The sequence below is a fragment of the Mustela nigripes genome, chromosome 7 (assembly GCF_022355385.1).
Source record: "Mustela nigripes isolate SB6536 chromosome 7, MUSNIG.SB6536, whole genome shotgun sequence".
In the NCBI taxonomy this organism is placed as follows: Eukaryota; Metazoa; Chordata; class Mammalia; order Carnivora; family Mustelidae; genus Mustela; species Mustela nigripes.
Genome location: NC_081563.1, coordinates 89,464,256 through 89,482,743, shown reverse-complemented (window position 1 = coordinate 89,482,743; position 18,488 = coordinate 89,464,256). Strand labels below are relative to the sequence as shown.

The 18,488-nt window shown below is 44.6% G+C and overlaps 1 protein-coding gene across 2 annotated transcripts in view; it reads right to left on the bottom strand.

The window, feature by feature from the left end:
- The window catches only part of SH3RF3 (SH3 domain containing ring finger 3), a 356,455-nt gene that overhangs the window by 44,718 nt on the left and 293,249 nt on the right, over positions 1-18,488 (bottom strand). For both annotated transcript variants that reach the window (XM_059406397.1, XM_059406398.1), the window contains exon 8: positions 9,286-9,620. In XM_059406397.1, the coding sequence (XP_059262380.1) occupies positions 9,286-9,620 (335 nt within the window). The remainder of the gene's footprint in view (positions 1-9,285; positions 9,621-18,488) is intronic.

Below are 18,488 nucleotides of genomic sequence, written 5' to 3'. Positions count from 1 at the left end.
TGTGATGAAGGTCAATGGAAAGCTATAACAAGCCAAGTCAGTCGGTATTCTAGTAACCCAGACCCTTCAGGGATGAATATTTGGATTACCCTACCAGGTAAGGAACCACAGCTTGCTGAGGTGCTTGATGAAGTCAAAGAGAGTATGGAATGGGTAGTGGAAGAAGTAGTTAAGAATACCAGCTATGATTAGGTACAGAAACAAGGATTATAATTGATTTTGTTACGATTATGTTTGTATGTGTATGTGTATAATCTTTTTCTTCTCTCTCTTATCCCCTTATGATGTTATGTAAGTTGTACTGACTTCCTATCACAGTACTTAAATATTTTTAACTTCATATCACAGTATTCAAGTTATGGGGTATCAAGGAGAAGAGTGAACATCACCTAAGGACTTTAACCCTTTTCTGGAGAAAGGGTTAGTATATTTTCAGTTGTATACAGCATAGTTGTATTGGATTAGGCAGAAGCATGACCTCACTGTTGTCTTTATTTGGAGACTAATATGCTTTACAGAAAAGGCCATGAAGGCCAAGTTGACAAAGAGTAGATTTTAACAGTTAGCTCTATGTGTCAACTTGATTGGCTATGGTGCCCAGTGTTTAGTGAAGTACTACTCTAAATGTTGTTGTGAAAATACGTAGTAGACATAATTAACTTCTACACTCAGTTGATTTTATTTATTTTTTAGTTGATTTTAAATAAAGATTACTTAGAGTATCTTCCTGGATATGTAGGTGGGCCTCATGTAATCAGTTGAAGGCCTTAAGAGCAATCAGGTTTTGTGGGGAAGAAAAATTTCTGCTTCAAGACTACAGCATCAACTCTTGCCCGAGTTTTCAGTCTGCTGGACTTCCTCACAGATGGTCTTGCCATATCTGTATATCTATATGTTGTACTGGTCCTCTTCCTCTGGAGAGTTCTGACTTATACAACCAATTATTGATGGTTCAGTGGAAGAAGATATTATTCCTATTTTAATATCAAGCAAACTGAAGTCCAAGTGATTTGTCTAAGGCTATACAAAGTGAAGCAGAGAACCAAGAATCAGAAGGAAGTTGATGTAAGCCAGTAAACTAGTCATTACTGCTGGTTTGTACAAAGAGATTAGAAGGCAATAATGTTTTCATTAAATTGACTCATTAGTTCTACTTGAGAGGGACAGAAAGAGTGTGAATCCACCAAAAAGATTAATGGACTTCATTCTCCTGCTATATGCAAATGTATCTTGTAATTTACCAAGACATGGCCTTGAAATTACTAAGTGCATAAGGTATTAGGTAAACAAAAATCAAGTCTACCCCAAGAGTGACTTCACCCCAGAGGGAAAAGGTGGTATAAAGTTATCTGATCTCAAGGAGCTGGTATAATGCCCTCACCTCTGCCACCACTGCCTGGGTAGTGAGCGCCAACAAAACAAAATAAAACCACAGCAAACAAAATGATGACTGCAGCACTCTGTTCTTTCTCGCCATTGTCTTCAGTTAAGTGGCAAAATGGAAGAGCACTCACAAGTTTTCTAGAACATTAGAGATGCCCCAGCAAGCTGACACTGTCTGCCTTCTAGGAAGGACAGCCTTTGGGTCCATTCTGCAAGTGTTACCTTCTGGTGTGGTTTATGGGGTGCATGTGTATGTTTTTCTTTTTAATTGATTTCATCAGCTGAGTTTTTCCCTGGGTAGGGAAGACTAGAAAAAAGTTCCTTGTCTTTAAGAGCAGGGTGAAGCAACATCATGAAAAAGAGGCAGTAAGCAAAAGAATTTTGCAGAACAGAATCCAAACTTCTTGTGGGAATCAAGTGTGCTCCATGGCTCCTGGGCACTCACATGCCTGCAGTCCACATCACCAACCTTGCTACCACAGTCCGGGAGGGCCAGGTCATATGCCACTAGGGTGTAAAAATCCCCCAGCAATCTTGATGTGTTACAGTGGGCTCTGCCCTCTGGGGAGAATCACAGAACCCCCATGTGTCATTACCAGTACTCATAAATTCTTCTCCATTGCTAGTTTATTTCTATTTTATTTTATTTTATTTTAAAGATTTTATTTATTTATTTGTCAGAGAGAGAGCGAGCGAGAGCGAGTACAGGCAGACAGAGTGGAAGGCAGAGTCAGAGGGCGAAGTAGGGAGCCTGATGCCGGACTCGATCCCAGGACGCTGGGATCATGACCTGAGCCGAAGGCAGCTGCTTAACCAACTGAGCCACCCACGCGTCCCGCTAGTTTATTTCTATTTTAAAAATGAATTTTGGTTTAATGTTTTGCAGTTGAAACGTGACTTCTGACTAAAATTGTTTTCTTGCACTCTCATCCATTGTTTAGGCTGAACATCGGGTAGAGAACTGACACCTTAAAAAACTGTTTTATAGCTACGTTTCTCAGTGGACATAGGAAAGAGAAACCAGAAAGTGGAACTGCCGGTGGGAGAGGAGATGAATAAATCCTGCTAAGAGATTACACCGATCAGTTCGGGTTCATTTTTGAGTAGCCCATATCTCTCCATTTGGCCATGTTAACTGTCTTTTTTTCTAAAACTGCAAAGTCAAATGGCCTTTTAATCTTTTATTAGAAGCCTTCAGGATCTAAGTTTTATATCTGTATCTGTCTCCTAATTCTTATGGAATCTGGCCTTCCCTTCCCTATCAAATGCTTAATAATGATTTCTAGTATTTTTGTTCCAAATACTAGGCTAAGCATTTGTGAGATTAACTGATTTTCTCCTCCCCAAAACTCAGGGTGACCGGTGCCACCGTCCTCATTTACAGGTTAGGAAACAGAGGCACGGGAAGGTGAGGGATTTGCTCAACGCCACAGGGTGGGTGGACAAATAGAAGGTCCCTGATTTACACCTGGCAGCTGCGCCCCAGATACGGCCTCTACGCTCATTAAGCAGTCTGAGCCTTCTTTCATCCGGATCCTACCCTGACTGCTCTGTGGCAGGAGCCCCTGAGCTCCCAATAGGAGAAGCTGGCCAACAGAGGTAGAGGAGAGGAAGTGGCACCTGCCTAAGCACCAACGGGTCTGGTTCTATTCCCAGTAATGACTAGCTGCATGAGCTTGGGCAGGCCACCTGGCTACCAGGACTTTGTGTGCACATCTGTGCCCTGAGAGGGTCCCCAGCATACTAACAAGTAGTCAGCCAGAAGTGCATTGGATAGAACCTCACCTCAGAACAAAAGCTGGGGATTTCTATGGAAGACCTGGGGGAGTGGCTTGGCCCTGTGCTGCCTTCCTGGGAGATAGTCAACCCCTGCAGAAGGTCTCCAGCTGCCTCTGAGCTCTCCACAGATGGAGTGGGGCCACTGTCCTACCCCGCCAGGGGTCCGTGCTCTGACAGGCATGAGGAAGAGGCTCTGTCAATGTCATCAGGGACGTGACACTCCAGCAGCATGCTCCCTTCCAAAAATAAGTTGCCTACAAAACTTCAGAATGGCTTTGTTTTGACAGCTGGGATTCATTCGTGCTTTCAGGATGGGTTCAGTTTCAGCCTAAAAATTACTCATAAGCTAAATGCCAGCTTTCCTCATCCCACAGGAGGCAGCCCAGCCACAGGGAGGAGAGGAGTTCTGAAGTTGGGGCTTCTAGTGGGGCTAGAAGTTGGGGCTCCTCGTGGCCCACAGCAGTCAGAAAGGGACCCATTGCCCAGCCAGACTGCTAACACCAGTGCCAAGGGGGATAGGAGCTGCCCAGCAGGAGTGTTCCTGGAAGAAAGGGGGCTTCCACAGCCCACAGCTGACCAACTGAACACCAGACTCCTAAGCAACTCATTTATGGGGCACACGGGGTTCCCAAAGCCCATGAAGACATGCCACATGATCTGTGGGCCCACACATGCTTCACAAGCCACCCTCTTCTGCTGTGGCCCCATCAGAAACACCACACCACTTGGAGGCTCTCTGCAGGTTTGGGCCTGACCTGCAAGCGAGTTGGGAGCAACTCTCCCTGCAAGAGCTCAGTGTGAGGACCAGGCCTAGAGCAGAATTCAGATCTGGTGAGGTCAGCCCCAGCCCAGCCCAAGCCCTGATTAATGTCGTCCAACGCAGCAGGACACCTCCTCAGCACTGGTTTGGTTGGTGGGGTTCACGCAGCTAATGCGTGTCAGCAGGAGGGTGTCTGCCTGCCTCGAAATTGGGAACATGCTGGCCGCAACTGAGATGTTGCTTACAGAGCCTACAGTAGCCCCCCTTCCAGTTCACATCTTAGAAACAGTGCGAGTCAAGACTTGCTTACTGCTGAGAGCCCAACTGGAGAGAAAATGATTCATAAACCAGTGATTCTTCAATTTTTTCTAGAAAAAAACCTGCCTGGTTGTTCTAAAGAGCTTTACCCTCAAGATTTCTTTCTGTTGAACCTGCCTGGGTTTCCACTGAAAATATAGTTGTAACCCTATATAATGCATGCCTTGCTATCCTCTTAAATGGGTGGGACGTGGGTAATACAGATCAAGTTCAAAGTTCACCTGCAAACACCCATAGGTCCTGCCCCCACTACAGGCCAGGCCCAGTGGCTGCTGTTATCTGTCGTTCTGTCAGGTCTGCTCTTCCTCTCAGACCAGCCCCCCAAAGCCTTCATTATAAAGGTCGTGCCAGCCATGTGGCTTTGATCACACGGCTCACTGCCACGTGGGCTCTGGCGGCAGGTGAAGGACTTTTCCATTCCTGAGGTCTTGTGAACACTCCGCACCAGATGATATGGGTCAGTTATCCCTTTATCCCAATTGCCTGTTTACCAGCCTGCATCCTGGTACTAGACTCAGTGTCCCTCTAGGCTGGAGCAGAATATTCTCTCACTATAGACTCCCAGGGCCCAGCATTCTACCTGGGCCACATAGATGTTCCTTGTAATAAAAGGAGAGAGAGGGGTGACTTGAATGACTTCTCGCCAGATGGTTGGGGAATGCTTCCTGGCTTCAGGAGGGCTATGATCTTCTACCTCCTTCCTCAGCATATCACTGCTGCTAGTCTCTGACCGTGGCCTCTCTCCAGGGGCACAGTGCTCTCTTTACGATGACTCTCCCACGGAGTTGACCCTGAGGGATAACTGACCCATATCATCTGGTGCGGAGTGTTCACAAGACCTCAGAGATAGAAAAGTCATGGATGGACAGGTGGTATTTGATGGTTGTTTCAAGCACAGAAATGGATTTAAGCATAAAGGGGTTAAGTTAAATACTCCAGATCATCTGAAAATTCTTCCAAGATTTTCTTTCCACTCTGCAATCTGTGGGCACCAAAAGATGACTCGAAAAATTATATCCAGTCCTTCCTTCAGAAACATTAGGCCCAAGTCCTTGGTGGGAAGACCTCCAATGACGCCCACAGCTGCACCTTCTGAAGACTGTAACCTTTATGATTTCCGTATTCTGGGGCCTTTCTCATGCTTTGGGGTCTTCTCTGTGCCCCGGGGTCCTCCCCATGCTGGGGGTGCCTCTCCTGTCTCCAACCTGGGAGACCAGGAAGGGATCCACCCAGCTTGGGGTACCCTGAAACTATACAACACACATCCTTCTTATGTCTTCTTGGGCGGGGGGGCTCTTCCATGTAGGGCCACCTCCAGCAGATCTGTCCGCAAGCAGAACAGATCCCCAATCAGCCCAAATGGCTCCAGATGCTAGAAGAGTCCCTAGTGCTGTCCAGGGCTCTAAGAGAATCCCTGGGTCCGAAGTCCCCCATCTCAGACCTGTCCTCTGTGCACCCTGTCCTGTCCAGGCTTCCTCACTGCGGGCTTCAGGGCTAAGGCACAAGGGCACAACTCTGGAGTGGGCCCTGCTAGCAGAAGTGGGCAGCTCTCTAGGAGGCTGGCAGCTGGGCCACAGGGCAGCCCCTGCAGGCAGTCATAGGACCAGAAAGATGGGCAGGAAGAGCCTGTGGGAGAGAGGGTGGAGGCTGCATACTCAGGTCGAAGTCCTGGGCCCAGAGAGGAGCTCTGGCTCAGGATCCAGTCTACTTCTAGAAGCGAGCGCCCATCCTGTCAGCCCTTGAGTCTCTCTGGAGGCCTCAACCCAAAAGTGGGCCAAGAAGGGCCAATGCACAAGGCCTGCCTGGAGCAGAGCTTGAGAAGCCCAATCCCCAAGCATAGGACCAGCAGAGTGCCAGCCTCCCAAGGGTCTCCACAGCAATCAGTGCCCACAGGCCACATTTGGGTCCTCTTTGTACCCCGCATGCCGGGATGCCTGGGAAGAAATCTCCCATGCTCCTAGGAGAGAATGCCATCTGCCACTACCTCAGGGGCCAGGAGCCCCATTAGTCATGGTCTTCTCTCTTGTGCCCACGCTTAGAAGGGTTTGGATCAAATTTCAGAAGAGCCTGGCCCTGTGAAAACTCGCAGGCGCTTTGGTTTGGGTCTCCATGGACAGCATGGCTGGGAGCTCTGCCTTTTTCAAAGCAAAATTCACAACAATAACAACCTGGAGAATATGGCAAATTACTTAAAAAAATTCCTTCCACTGGAATTCGACATGGGCACGTCTGTGATAGGTTTACCCAGAAATAGATTTGAAGCCAACTTCTGTGTTTTCAAAGTGGGTGAAATCTGTTCGGCTGTGGTCCCGGTGGGGGCAGGGGGCAAGGGGCACAGCCCAAGGGCACCAAGGCCCCCTGGCCTGGGGGCAATCAGCTGGCTTGGGGTACACTGCACAGGTTTGCGGGAACAGCTACTGTCTTGGCGCTTCTGCTAGGGATGGCAACTGAATGGTTTGCACTTCACTCTGAAGTAGAAGAAATTCAACTGGGAATACAAAAGGAAAAACCATTAACAGGTGGTTTTTTTTTAGACAGTGCTTTTTTTTGTTTATGCTTTGTATGAGAGGTGAGAAGTGAAAACCACACATCACACTCGGAAGGACGATATACAGTATTTCTCCTCCTGGGTCTGACATGGACGGTTGCTGCCATACCTACGAAGATGTGCTCGCTTCATCCCGCCTAGTCCATTTCACCTCCTCCTTGAGAGCACAGCATGGACAGCCCCCGGGCCATCAGTGCCCAGCCCCGCGCATGGCCTCTACAGGCAGCAGCTGGCCCGTGCATTTCTGCTGCACATGTCTGCTGCTTTCCTTCTGTGAGCAGGCATTCCTTCCACAGTGCCATTTAGCAAGAGGGACCCTCTGGGTGTCCCCTGGACTCAACTCATCCTGCTGATGTAGGAGAACTGTTAGCAGAGAGTGAACCCTGAGTGAGAACAAAATGCCTGCTAGGTATCTAACAGGATGAGAATGCTGAGAGCAGGTCCAGCGCTGGACTTCCTTAGCAACATGCTTAAGAGGGCAAGATGGTGAGTAATATCGCTTTCCTACAAGACTGACTCTAATGTCATGAGCCCTAGCCCTATCTGTTTTGCAAACTAGAGAGAGGGAATTTTTTGGTAAAGAACCAGAAATGTTTACAGAATTATTACTGCCTTTCCCTTTCCAAGTCCATTGCTTTTTTAAGGCCCAGAGGAGCTAGTCTTGCAGGAAGTATTTCCAAGTGTGAGGGGGCCTTATAACCCCACTCTGCCCCCTGATGAGGCCCAGCTACATCTCCCAACCAGGCTGCAAGGGAGCAGGCTGAGACCAAAGGATTTGCAAACAGACATGGACACAAACGGCAGAGCAATGATTTCACTTCGTGCCTGGGACCCTGCCGGTCTCAGGGGGGCTTGAGCTCTGCTGGGTGAGAGCACAGGAGCAGTGGCTGTGACCGAGTCTTCTTCCACACCCCTGAGCATGGGAATAACGTTCTTCCGGACCAGATGAGACAGGCGGTGATGAGGCCTGAGCACCACTAATCTGGGGGCCCTGAAGAATTTGGTGTGCACAGTTCCAAGAAGCCTCTGTGCTCCCTCCAAGCCCAGGAAGTGAGCTAGTAGGTGTGCCTCCAGGGTCCACTGGACATGCGGCCTGGGCAGTCAACACTGGTTTTGGAACTGTTCCTCAAGAGACAGGAGTGGCTATCCTTGCCTTGAATATACCATTCTGTGTTGCAGGGTTCACCCCAACTCTGGCTAGCACACACTCATTGGAAGACTGGTTTTAAGGGCATCTGGGTGGCTCAGTTGTTAAGCATCCGTCTTCAACTCAGGTTATTATCCCAGGGTTCTGGGATCGAGCCCCATATCAGGCTAACTGCTCAGCGAGGAGTCTGCTTTTCCCTTTCCCTCTGCTGCTCCCCCTGCTTGTGCTCTCTCTGTCTGTGTCTAATAAATAAATAAAATCTTTTAAAAAAAAAGAGACTGGTTTTATATAGAAAGGTTCTAAAAGATCCACAGCCTGTTGTAAAGCCAAGAGGGAATGAGAATACATTTTTCATACAGCAAGGCAATGAAGAGAGGAGCTCCCAGCTAGACATGTGGGTCCCAGCTAGACATGCAGCAGGACAATAGTGGGCAAGGCAGTCACCTGTGAGCATTGCAGATGTCTCCCTGGGTTTTAAAGACTGAATGTAAAAAAATAGTAAAATACCTCATCAACATTTTTCTTATATAGATTACATGTTGAAATGATAAAATTTTTAGATATTGGGTTTAATAGATTATACCATTAAAATGAATTTTACTTTTTAATTTTATTTTTAAAATTCTTTTAATTTATTAAAAATGTGGCTACTAGAAGATTTTAAATTAGATAGGTAGCTTGAATTATACTTTTATTGGGCAGCACTGATTTAGAAATCTGATTCTAACACTGACTAAATCCAGTGTCTAGCTGGGTAGTAACAGAGGCAAGCCCACTGGACTTTTGTGAATAAGCCCAATTTCCTTCACAAAAGAATAGCTGAAAGTGCTATCTACATTAACTGTCATTCCAGGATCCACTCTTGTTTCTCCTCAGAAAACAGCCTTTCCCACGTGGTTGAACAGGTTGTACACTGCACAAGGATGACACATTGAAAGGAAGGGAAGCTGTTCACTTTGTATATAAGTAGATCTGTATATTTATTATTATAATATCCTGGTACCTGGCAATCAGTATCTTGTTCTAACAAAATGAGCATATTACAGTGACTTCCCAACAGACAGAATTAAAGCATTCTGAGGAAATGACACTTTTTCTCTGATTTGCATAAAAGGTCTATCTGGGCTCAGGTTAGCCCTACTTGAACCTGAGGCCTACCTGAATTCCACTCCGAGGAAAGCTGCTTTGCTGGTTTGGCCTCCATCTCTGTCACAGGCCTGAGGCATCTGAGGGCAAGAACTTGGGGCCCTAATTCACGCCTTAATTTTATAAAATGTCATTGGTGTCTGGTACCAAAGAGTTACAATAATGCTGGGCCACAGCCAGGGCTCGCTCAGAAAGGCCACTTACCTTTTCATTTTTCTTCTCATCTGGTTTGCATCCGGTGTTGGTGGGGCTGGACGATGACAAGCCACTGACAGACCCCCCTCCAGCCTCCCCGTTGAGGTTGGCAGCACTGACGTTGGGAGGTGTGACGGCAGACGCTGCAGATGTAAGCGGAATGGCTGGTCGGGGGCACTGGGCTCCGATGACTGTCTGCATGGGGGGCTGGTGCACATGCTGTGGGGACACCACCGAGTGAGGCCTGAGGCTGGCGGCGGGCAGGCGGGATGGGGAGTTCTGGGTGCGCAGGGGCGACACGGTGGCAGTTGGTCGGTCCTGGGCCTGGGCTGAGGAGTGGGCAGCTGGAGCATGGGGTTGGAGAGAGAGTAGGGTTGCGAGGTTAGTTTTGATACTGCAATGTAGTCTCCACGACTCTTTCCTCAGCCTTCTCCCAGGGCTCACAGCCTCTCTCTGTGGTCACTCCACACCCAGCCACTCTCCACAGGAGAGAGACTGAGCCCAGGTGACCAGGGAAACACATCCCATCTCCTGAGCCCTGCCATGGCACAAAACAGCTCACCTTCAAAACAGCTGACCCTCACAAAAAAGAAAACATCTTTTCCAAAGTTGCCACAAGCATGGGCATATTCCTAGGTTCCCATGAAGCCTTCTAACTAGTTTCCTCTGCTGTGATGAACTAATACACGCACAAGTTCTCTTATAACATCTTTGTGGAAAATGTTCATAAAAGTAAAGCCTGTGACGGAATCCTGAAGAAGCCCTAAGATGCCCGGGGATTATTAGACCCCTCTCCCTCTAAGGTGATCACTGCTGACAGCTTGACTCTGGTTGGTCTCAACCCCAGAACTGTAACCCGGTCCCCTGTTCACACTTGGTATTAGAGCCAGCCGAGCTCAGGCTGAGCACGTGTGGCAGCTTTAGCTGGTGAAAGTCATAGGAGGAAGGCAGCTGCAGTCTTGAGGTAAGCCGTCACCCCTCTCACTGCGACCTGCCTGTGGCCATTGCCTTGCCCGCACCCCGAAGCAACAGTTCCTGGATTTACAGAACAGGAACCTCACAATGACGACTCTGGCCCCTACTGCCAGCAAAAATGCTTCCTAAGGATGGTAAGGTTCTGAAGGCCTAACATTGGTAACAACCCACCATGTGAAAACACAAGTTCCTTCTAAACACAACACTGAATTAAAATGAATCTTGCTGCAACTCACATTAGTGATTTTGAAGAATTGTCTCCTTACTAATCACAGAAGAAACATACTGAGCAACAGAGTGAGCCACACCAGAGGGATGGTGACTTGTGGCCTGGGCTGGTGACCCAAAGGGCATGTGGCAGCCCATGTCACTTCATGCCACATCAGACAACTCAGATCACATCATTTTTGCACCGTCCCCCAGAGAAGAATTACACCTCACACTGTCCTTATTTCCCACCACCAGAATTCATGGCATTTGTGACTTTGCAACATGAAAAAAATACACGTCATGAAACAAAACAATATTCTCAGCCACTAAATATGCCTTAAATAGATAACCTACTCATAAATCCTCAGAGCATTTCCCTGTAACTCGGCATGACAAACCAAAGCCCCTTCACATGCAAGCCAGGCCTCTTCCCTCTGACAGTGCTGTGTGGGAAGAGCTGGTGAGATCTAATTATGTGATCCTGGGTTCTACGGGACTCTGGGACTCTGGCTGCGGCCTATTTCTAGGAGGTGAAATAAATAAAGGCTGATTTACGGTTTTTGAAGTATTCAGGGTTTGGGGTGGGTTTGAATCGTCACTGAATGTGGCCCCAAGTTTCAAAAGACCAGGTTAATCAACTGCAGATCAATGAACCCACTGCGGTCACTCAATCAGCCCGAGGTAACCCGTGACTTGGATAGTGCTCCTGGGGCCATTTGTCTGCCTCTCTCCAGCTGTCTGAACTCTCCTTCACCCCAGCCCCCCAGCCCTGGAATGAGAATTGGCAGTTGGGCCAGGCAAGAGCAATCTCTTGGGCTCAAAAGCCTGCAGGGGCTGCTCCAGATTCTTCAGCTGAGTCCCATACCACTCCCCTCTACCTCTGGCTGGCTTCCACGTGCCTGCCACATCACCCTGCCAAACCCAGTGCAAAAGAGGAGAGGGTGTTCCAGAAAGTTCTAAGCCTGCCTGCCAGGCAATCTCTTTGACATGCTCCCCTGTTTTCTCCCTTGCTCCTCCCCCCAGCCACTCCAGCCTCTTGGCTGTTCTCCCAACACAGGCTCTCTCTCACCTCAGAGGCTATGGCACAGAACCCTCTTCCCCAGAGTCACACGTCCCCTGGCCTGCTTCAGTCATCTCAGACACTGCCCTCCTAGAGAGCTCTGTTTTTGCCAACCCACTGAGCAGTGCAGAGTGCCACTCTGCAATCCCAGCCCCTCTTGCTCTGCTTCAATTTCCCTCTCCTCCCACCACACTATCTGCTCTTACCCACCTGTAGGATACCCTCTTCATCGTGTGTTCACTGTTCCCTGCCTATCTGCCCCCACTACAAGCTGAGCTAGCTCCACGAGGGAGCTCCACTTGCTGTAGAGTTCACAGATCTATTCTGAACAGCTGGACTGCTGCCCAGCATGCAGCAGGTGCTTAATAAATTTCTTGAATGAATGAACAGGACTTTGAGAAAAGAAAACCTCAATTAAAATATTTCTCCAGATTTTACAGAATTGAACCACTGGAGAAGATAAAAATCCTCCGTGAGAAAGAGGAGCAGGCTGGCTGGTAGAAGAATGTGGGATTCCACTGATCCCCAGGGGGGATTTATCCTCGGGATCACCCACCCTGTGCCACCCAACCTTGGACTGACCTGGACTGCTCTCACTCTGATCATCCTACTGGTTAGCAATACCAAAGCAACCTGCCTCACAGAGGCAGGCAGTCTGAGAAAATGTTCTTACTCCATAGTCTCTGTTCCCCTCTACCTCTCCTTTATGAATCTTTGGCGTGCTTCAGCAACTGTGGAGTGCCTAAATACTATTGGACCTCACTCAGTTCATCACTACATCATCCCACATGTGCTTTCTATAAAGAGTAGTTGAATGAATAATGATCTACTTTACCATCAATGTTGCTCTTTTCTTTTATTTTTAATTGTGTCATGTTAGTCACCATAAAATATATTAGTTTTTGATGCAGTGTTCCAAGATTGTTTACATACAACACCAAGCACTCCATGCAATACGTGCCTCCTTAATGCCCACTACCAGGCTCACCCATCCCCCTACCCCCTCCCCTCTAAAACCCTCAGTTTCTTTCTGAGGGTCCACAGTCTCTCATAGTTCATCACCCACTCCAATTTCCCCCAATTTACTTTTCCTTTCCTTTTCCCAATGTCCTCTATATTATTCCTTATGCTCCACAAGTAAGTGAAACCATATGATAATTGACTTTCTCTGCTTGACTTATTTCACTCAGCATAATCTCCTCCAGTCCCATCCATGTTGATGCAAAAGTTGGGTATTCATCCTTTCTGATGGAGGCATAATATTCCGTTGTATATATGGACCACATCTTCTTTATCCATTCATCTGTTGCAGGGCATCTTGGCTCTTTCCACAGTTTGGCTATTGTGGACATTGCTGCTTTAAACACTGGAGTACATATGGCCCTTCTTTTCACTACATCGGTATCTCTGTGGTAAATACCCAGTAGTGCAATTGCAGGGTCATAGGGTAGCTCTATATTTAATTTCTTGGGGAATCTCCACAGTTTTCCAAAGTGTCTGCACCAACGTGCATTTCCACCAACAGTGTAAGAGGGTTCCCCTTTCTCCACAACCTCTCCAACATTTGTTGTTTCCTGTCTTGTTAATTTTGGTCATTCTCACTAGGTGGTATCTCAATGAGGATTTGTTTGTTTGTTTTTTAAAGATTTTATTTATTTATTTGATAGACCAAGATCACAAGTAGGCAGAGGCAGGCAGAGAGAGAAGGGGGGAAGCAAGCTCTCCCCTGAGCAGAGAGCCCGATGCAGGGCTGGATCCCAGGACCCTGAGCTCATGATCTGAGGCGAAGGCAGAGGCTTAACGCACTGAGCCACCCAGGTGCCCCTCTCAATGAGGTTTTGATTTGAATTTCTCTGATGGCTAATGATGATGAACATTTTTTCATGTTGTCTGCTAGCCATTTGTATATCTTCTTTGGAGAAGTGTCTGTTCATGTCTTCTCCCCATTTTTTGAAATGATTATCTGTTTTTTGGGTGTTGCGTTTGAGGTGTTCTTTATAGATCTTGGATATCATCCCTTTGTCTATACTGTCATTTGCAAATATCTTCTCCCATTCTGTGGGTTGCCTCTTTGTTTTGTTGACTGTTTCCTTTGCTGTGCAGAAGCTTCTTGTCTTGATGAAGTCCCCAAAGTTCATTTTTGCTTTTGTTTCCTTTGCCTTTGGAGACATGTCTTTAAAGAAGTTTCTGTGGCTGATGTTGAAGTTACTGCCTATGTTCTCCTCTAGGTTTTGATGGATTCCTGTCTCACATTGAGGTCTTTCATCCATTTTGAGTTTATCTTTGTGTACGGTGTAAGAGAATGGCCGGGTTTCATTCTTCTACACATAGTTGTCCAATTTTCCCAGCACCATTTATTGAAGAGACTGTCTTTTCTCCACTGGATATTTTTCCTGCTTTGTCAAAGATTATTTGACCATAGAGTTGAGGGTCCATATCTGTGCTCTCTACTCTGTTCCATTGGTCTATGTGTTGTTTTTGTGCCAGGACCATGCTGCCTTGGTGATCACAGTTTTGTAATAAAGCTTGAAATCAGGCAACATGATGCCCCCAGGTTTACGTTGCCCTTTTCTTACTCTCAAGTTGATCACTTCCCATTTCATGGATGAAATGGAACATTCGCAACTCCCCAAACTTCAGGCCAGGCTAGCTCCTCTCTTAACTCATCCACATCTAGACCCACCCTGTGCTCCAGTTTCAAGGACAAAGGGTCCCAAGAGGTCTACCCGTCACACTCATCTTGATCCTTTCTTCTGGCTCTTCCCTTCTTGCCTGTATTAAGTATCTCCAATAACTTTCCTCCTGTTAATTTACTAACCAAGTTATAGCTCCCATTTCAAAAACAGTCCTTTTTTTGGTCAGTACCTCCTTTTCCGGTTTTACTTTATACCTAGTATTCTTGAAATAGTGTCTGCATTGGTTCTTTCTTACTTTTCATTCAGTTCTTTGCACCATCTGTATTTGCTCTCATGGCAGTTTTCATCTCTGCTCTGTGCTCTGGATACACTCCCTCTACAGCTTTCTAGTGTCACCAATTTCCATCTTCAACTGTGTTCAGGCTAGAGTTCATGGTACCTGTAGAGATTCTGTATTTAAATAAATCTATTTTTCCCTTTCCAAAATTTCAAGTTGGTTCTTTTTCATACCCATCAGTTTCTGATTCATAGCTATCCATCCAATTTTTCCCCTTTATAACACCCTGTTTTTTTTCTTTCTTTCTTGGGGAAGGCGGGGGAAGTAGATGTTATTCTTTCTTTCCCCTTTTAGAGGATCTTTTATTTTGTATTTTATTGTATTTTTTTATATTTTATTTTTATTTATTTTTTAACTAGGCCCCATGCCCAATGTGGGACTTGAACTCATGACTCCAGGATTAAGAATCAGATGCTCTCTGACTGAGCTAGCCAGGCACCCCTAGAGGATCTTAAATATACTGATAGCAAAGTCTTTTTCAGATTGCTCTCTTATTTCTCTCCCATTTCCTCAGTTTATTGGCTATCTTTTTTGCCTTAGTGTTTCCTTTGTGCTTCAAGATTTCCATGTGCAAGTTCCTTTTGAGCACAACTATCTTATTGTCATTGTAGCCTTGTCACTGCTTTTTTTTTTTTAAGATTTTATTTATTTATTTGACAGAGAGAGAGAGAGAGATCACAAGTAGGCAGAGAGGCAGGCAGAGAGATAGGGGGAAGCAGGCCCCCCACTGAGCAGAGAGCCCAATGCAGGGTTCAATCCCAGGACCCTGAGATCATGACCCAAGCCGAAGGCAGAGTCTCAACCCACTGAGCCACCCAAGTGCCCCTTGGTCACTGCTTCTGCATGGTCCTCTGCGACTTCCTCTCAGAACCAGGTGTAGCTGGATGGTTTGGGCTCTGGTCCTCAGGCCATAGCTGAACTCAGCTCCATGTCAAGATGGCCTTCTCTCTCTTTTCCTATACCCCAGGCAGCAGCTCAGTACCAACCATTCCCCAAAAATGGAAGAGACCGCAGCTGTTTAAACCATTGCATGTGGCTCTGGTCCCCTGATACTCACCAGAGACTTCCTGTCCATTTTCTCTTGCAGGAACTGAAAGTCAGCTAATACTGCCTGCTTTTCATCCCACTAAGCCATCCTACTTGCTATCATGTGTTCCATTTTGTTTCTATCCATAGAGTTGACTTTTCAAAAATTTAAAAACAAAGAGATCTGTGTTTAAAACAGAGATAATAGGGGATTTCCACATGAACTCACTATCCCATAGTATTCAGGAATCCTTCACTCGGTTCTCAGTCACTTCTCGGAAATATGGTTTCTCGCTTTCATTCCATCATATATTCTCTGAACAGGATCAACCTGTCAGCAAACTTAATGGACAGTTCTGTTTTCAGAAAAAAGTATCCACAGATCTAGTTGCTCATCTTTACACCAATATCACATGGACTTGATTACTGTAACCTTATGTCTTTTTTAAAAGATTTTATTTATTTATTTGAGAGAGAGAATAAATATAAATTTTATTTATTTAGCATGAGAGACAGAGAGAGAGAGAGAGCATGAGAGATGAGAGGTCAGAGGGAGAAGCAGACTTCCCACCAAGTAGGGAGCCGGATGTGGGACTCCATCCAGGGACTCTGGGATCATGACCTGAGCTGAAGGCTGTTGCTTAACCAACTGAGCCACCACCCAGGTGTCCCAATAACCTTAAATCTTGAAATCAGTGTTAGTCTTCCAACTTTGTTTTCTTTTCACGTTTGTTTCAGCTATTTTAGGTTCTTTACATGTCTAAATGAATTTGAGAAATAGATTTCTAATCTCTACAAAAAAGTTGAGTGGGATCAACATTTTACCAATGGAATTTGGTATTCCATTGAATCTTTAGGTAAATTTTTGGAGAATAGAGCCCTTAACAATATTAAGTCTTCTTACTTAAGAATAAAATATACTGCTCTACTTATTTCAGTCTTATTCAATTTCTCTTAGCAATATTTGGTAATTTTCAGTGGACAGGTCTTCCTCTTCTTTTATCACCTAAATTACATTTGTTCTTACTAAAATTACTATCAGTTTTTAAAACATCAATTTCTAATTATTCACTGCTAATATGTAAAAGTGTAATTGATACTGTATATTAATCTTGGATCCTGCAACCTTGCTGCACTCATTTATTAACTATAAAGAAAGCTCTTTTGGTTAGTGTGGATTCTCCAGGGCTTTCTATATTCAAGATCATATTACATGCAAATAGACGCCACAATTTTACTCCCTCCTTTCCAATCTGCATGATTTTTATATCTTTTTCTTAACTAACTGCTCTGTCTAGAACTTACAGTACAATACTGAATAGAAGTGGCACGAGTGGATATCCCTGTTTAATCCTGATCTCAGGGGGAAAGCTTTCAGTCTCTCACTATTAAGTCTGAGGTTAGCTGTGGTTTTCATAGATGCCCATTATCAGGTCAAGCAGCTTACTTCTATTTTCTCATTTTCTGACAGTTTGTAATCAGGAACGTGTGCTGGATTTTGTAAAAAAAAAAAAAAAAATTCCACATCTATTAAATTGATCATATTATTTTTATTCTTTAGGTTTGTTAATACAATAAATTATATTGACTGTTAAATGCAAGTCAAACCTTGAATTCCTAAGAGAAACTCTACTTGGTCATGATGTATTATCCTTTTTATTTATTACTATAATTGACTGCTAAAATTTTGTTTAGAGTTTTTACATCTGTGTTTACAGTTGATAGTTGTAGTTTGTAGTTGACAGTTGATAGCTGTAGTTGTAGTTTTATTTTCCTTCAGTGCCTTTGTCTGGTTTGGGTATGAGGGTAGAGTAAACCTTATAGAAAGAGCTAGGAAATATTCTCCCTTCAATTTTCTGGAAGTGTTTCAATGGAATTGTTGTATTTTTTCCCTTAGCCATTAGGTATAATTTAACAATGAAGCCACTCAGGCTTGGAGATTTCTTTGTGGAAAGTTTTTAACTAATTCAATTTTTACTTCAATTTTAATAGACATAGGCCTATTCAGGTTATTTATTGTTTATTAAGTATATTAATTTCTGTTTTTTAAGATATTTATGTTTTGTCTAATACATTGAGTTTATTGGTATAATTTTTTATAATACCTTATATTCTGTAAAATCGGAAGTAAAATAATAATCCCTTATTATTCCATAAAATCTATTATTCCTGGTATTGATAATTTGTGTGGTCTCTCTATTCTTTATTTCTCTGTCTTGATGCTTACCAATTTTATTACAGATCTCAACGAAACAAGTTCACTTTCATTGATTTTCTCTATTATTTTTCTGTTTTCTATTTCATTTATTTCTGCACTGACTTTTTTCTGCTTCTTTTAGCTTCCTTTGCTCTTTTTTTCTAGTTTCTTAAAGTAAAACTGAGGTGACCGATTTGAGCTCTACTTTTCCCTACCATCTGTGTTCAGTGTTTATACGCTGTATTTTCATTTTCATTCAGTTAAAAACACTTTTTAAAATCCTTTTTGATTTCTTCTTTCATCCATGGTTTAAGTGTGTGTGCTATTTAGTTTCAAATATTTAGGAATATCTCTATGTTATTAATGTCTAATTCATCTGTATTGTAGTCAGGGAATATAATATGTGAGACTTAAATACCTTTAAATTTATCTAGATTTAAATATTATGGCCCAATATGTGGTCTATGTTGGTAAATGTTCTGTGTTCACTTGAAAAGAATGTGTATTTTGCTGTTGGTGTAGCACTCCATAAATGTTAAGTCAAATCAGTTACACCTTGCTAAAATGTTCTATATTCTTACCAATATTCTCTGTACTCGTTCTGCCAGTCATTGAGAGAAGTATTGAAAGTTTTGACTCTAATTGTGGATTAGTCTATTTATTTCTCCTTGCAGCTCTACCAGTAACTGCTTATATATTTTGAAGTTCTGTTATTTGGGCATAAATATTTAGTCTTCTTGACACACTGACCCCTTAATCATTATGAAATTG